This window comes from Oncorhynchus tshawytscha, unplaced genomic scaffold (assembly GCF_018296145.1).
Source record: "Oncorhynchus tshawytscha isolate Ot180627B unplaced genomic scaffold, Otsh_v2.0 Un_contig_17361_pilon_pilon, whole genome shotgun sequence".
Classification (NCBI taxonomy): domain Eukaryota; kingdom Metazoa; phylum Chordata; class Actinopteri; order Salmoniformes; family Salmonidae; genus Oncorhynchus; species Oncorhynchus tshawytscha.
In genome coordinates, this window is record NW_024605888.1 from 1 (window position 1) to 3,608 (window position 3,608).

General features: G+C 44.8%; 1 protein-coding gene across 1 annotated transcript; it reads right to left on the bottom strand.

Annotated features, from left to right (window-relative positions):
- Nucleotides 1–24: 24 nt before the first annotated feature.
- On the bottom strand, nt 25–3,289 carry LOC112225707 (complement C1q tumor necrosis factor-related protein 1-like). Its single transcript, XM_024389831.2, has 3 exons — nt 3,154–3,289; nt 2,072–2,076; nt 25–1,772 (listed from the first exon to the last, which is right to left on the bottom strand). Exons 1-3 carry the CDS (start codon nt 3,287–3,289, stop codon nt 1,233–1,235), a joined length of 681 nt encoding a protein of 226 aa, XP_024245599.1. The 3' UTR covers nt 25–1,232.
- Nucleotides 3,290–3,608: the final 319 nt, after the last annotated feature.

The following is a 3,608-nucleotide window of genomic DNA, read 5'->3' on the forward strand; positions in this document are numbered from 1 at the left end:
GTATCACACAAGGAACCTCTGATATTTCCGTAAAAATGTAAATTCCCTGATGTGCAAGGCGACAAATTTAACAAAACTTGTCTCAGCTGCTGTCATTGAAGGAAATACTGCCAAGAGAACTGTTCATACATTGTCTTTGAGTCGTTACTTTTGGAATCAATCAATTCATCTTTCTACTCCAGAGGGCTTATTTGTGGTATTGAATACTTGATCCATGTCGACCCTGTTTGAGTGGTGCGATGGTACCCTATTCCAGCTGGCACTGTTAGTCTTCCACATCAGGTTCTGACTAGAGAAGACCAAACAGAAACAGCATCAAACTGTAAATAACATTTCTGTATCCTGTTACCAAGGCATCCCCGTTGAGATTGAACTATTATCATATTTTTCTCATTTGTACTTGTGAGATCAATTTTGCAAGCCCACTGTAATCACTACCGTAGTCTTTTTCATTTATACAACTGTGCAACTGATATCCAGCTGGAAAATATCAGGATCTTATGAACAGCTTTTACCAGACAGAATTGATCAAGAGCTCAGAAACTGAACACTAAAAAAACCAGCATACACACTGGACTAGTGTCCAGACAAAACATCTGAGGTAAATGACAGAATTAGGGCATTATGGAAAGGCAACCGGGCTTTTATGGAATCACTAATGGTGGTGTGTCTGTTCACTGTGACAACTCTTAATAAAGCTTAACAACCAATAGAGAAATCCATTACAGCCAGATGCTTACAAAGGGGTTTGTGTTTTTAAGGGGACATCTCTTTCCTTGTGTCATAGGTCTTTTCCCACCCAGCCTCCTTGTCAGCATATACATCCATATAATATTTATTTTTCAATACAGGAGAGAAGGAGTCTATGTAAAAAAAAATGTTTTTTTTTAAAGAGTATATGTATTTGGAGTCATTACCTTACAAGCCCCCAGTATCCCCTTGCACCGTATAGAGGCACATAAAAGTGGGTGTGTGCGTCAATGAAAACCCTGCATAAAGAGGCCCCCTCTCAATGTGCCCTCCTGAATTCTGACCTCTAGCCCCCTCCCCTCAGGTCAGTCGGGGATCATGTTCATAAGGGCACACCGTACCAAAACATTTCAAACATTTTGCAACGGAAAAAGAAAACAAGCGTTTCTTCCTGGACAAGTCCAGATAGTACCTCCCCGTTTGACTCTGTTAGGGCGTTTTCTTCCATTTTGTGCCTACCGAACACGACCCAGCAGGTCATCTCACTCCAAGGTGGGCTTGATGAGGTATCCGTTGAAGGTGATGTACACATCCACATCGTCACTATACACCGTGTTCTCCCTCTTGTACAGCCGGACCCACACCTCGTCACTGAGCTCAAGGGGCAACATAAGGCTCTGGCTTTGCATGATGGACCTCTCGCTGGGCTGGGTGTACACAATGGCTTGCTCCTTGTCATTCCTCATGATGTGCAGGTAGTTCTCTTTAAAGTTCCAGGTGTGGATGTTGATGTTGAAGAAGTAAATCCCAGGGACGTAGCAGTAGAACTTTCCTTTGAACATGTCGAAGTGGCCGTGGAGGTTGACGAACTCTGTGTCGAACACCAGGGCCTGGTAGTAGTCCACGCTGTGGAGGGACTTGCGACGCCCCACCGAGAAGGCTGCGTCCTGGTTCTTGAAGGAGTCCCCTGGGGGGCTCGCCTGGCCCTTGGTTCCTTTGGGGCCCATTGGCCCTCGACCCAGGAGCGCCTTCCTCACCAGACTTCCCAGGTGTCCCTCTGTCCCCGCTGTTTCCCTTGTCCCCTGTGAGGCAAGATGGAAAATATACAGCACATGAGTCCTTAGAGCGCTATGACACAGTAATGTAGACTAAAGGTCCAAGTGGGGTAATGTTGAGATTAAAGTTAGAATAACATGAATCATAGAAGCTTTTGTGTAGATAGATTGTTTATGATTTTCTGAAGTCCAGATAGGAATGTTACGTAAACTCGGAGTCACTCCAGACCATTCAGTAGATGAGAATTTAGGGTTCTAGAGTTCTGCTTATCTTCAACAGGATTTGTTTTTGGAAAGCCAAAGCATGTTTTTCAAAGCTAGGTCACGCTCTCTGGTGAGCACACAAAACACACAAAGCCACACACACAATCTGTTACGTTATTGGTCATGTTTTCTGCCACATCAGCAAATTCAATGCCAGGTTAATGTTCTGAAATGGCATTAGACTTTTTAGACTCCAGTCCAATGACTGGAGAAAAAAATAAAGGCATTCATTCAATGAAAAGGTCAGTTTGAAACCAAACAGCCTCATTAACTCCAGGAGCAGTCATTCTCCTCTGATGAATCACATGTACACCGAGCCAATCTCAGTGTCTAGTGTTGGTTATGTTTCCACTTGCCTCTAAAGAAAGGTGTATTTAATGTTCAAGTATTCTTGTTGGTTGGTTCAACTCTGATGACAATAAGGTGTGTTGTGATTGGCCCCGCTTGTAGATAGGGGGAGATCGCGAACGTCAGGTCTTCCCAGTATGAAAATGTGATGCAAGGGGTAGGTCACGTTGTGGATACTATTTTATATTTTACAAGGTGTACAAGTTTGCTGTACGTTACTGATTTCTACATGTGTGGCACCTGTTAGGGATTGAGGGGCTTTCTGGGATGTGCTTTGGCATATGATTGCTGTAAATAAGTGTGTTAGCTAGCATACACCGATGTAATGGTCACATAAGCCCACTGCTAACACAGTAGGCTTCATGCTACAGATTTTGCCTTCGACAGCCATCAATATCGTTAATCCCTGCACAACTAACGTGCTGTTTCCCATTTAACAACAGCAACAGAAATAAATGATGCTCAACTGGGACCACTGGCTGATGTGATTTATTAGGAGAAAACACAATGCAAGGAAAGTACGATTTACATCTGTTACACTAGCATACTACCAAGTCTCTTAATGTGTCAAATGCGAGCAGGGGTCCAATTGAGTAGAGCCTTGGATCGGAATACACATACTGATAATCAAATGAAATTCAGTCATTGTGTACAGTGTAGCATGTTTTTTTTGTGCTGTTTTGCCAATTGCTTTGTCTTTGGCATGACAACCACCATAGGAGTTGGCAAAACACCAGAAATAGACCTGGGATCAAGCTATGTCTATTGCAGGTGTAAAGGCACAATCCAGGCGCACCTTTGAGGATGGTCATGTTGATGAAGGTGCGGACTTCAGGTATCTGGTTCAGGCCACTCTTTTGGTCCCTCATCTGAGGGGCCCTCCTGTGGCTCCAGGTCATCACAGCAGTGGCGGCAGGGGGCAGGAGAGGCATTTCCCTGGGGTGGGACAGGGATGACCAGGGGGAGGAAAAGGAGGACGGGGCTCAGGAGGAGGAGGCGGTCAAACATGGCTGCTGCACCGGGGAGGACAAGGAAGGTCAACAGACAGATTAGACACAACCTTTGACCTTTTTACCCTTAAAGGGATAGTTCGCCCAAATTACATGTTGGCTTCCTAGCACTGTAAGTGCTGTAAATGGACAAGGACGGCGGCAGGCCTCTGCACTCCAGTTATAAATGTTTCTCCCTCTGCCATATGGATGCATGATACACCCACTGAGCTATAATGGATACACCAAAAGCAACTGGCGG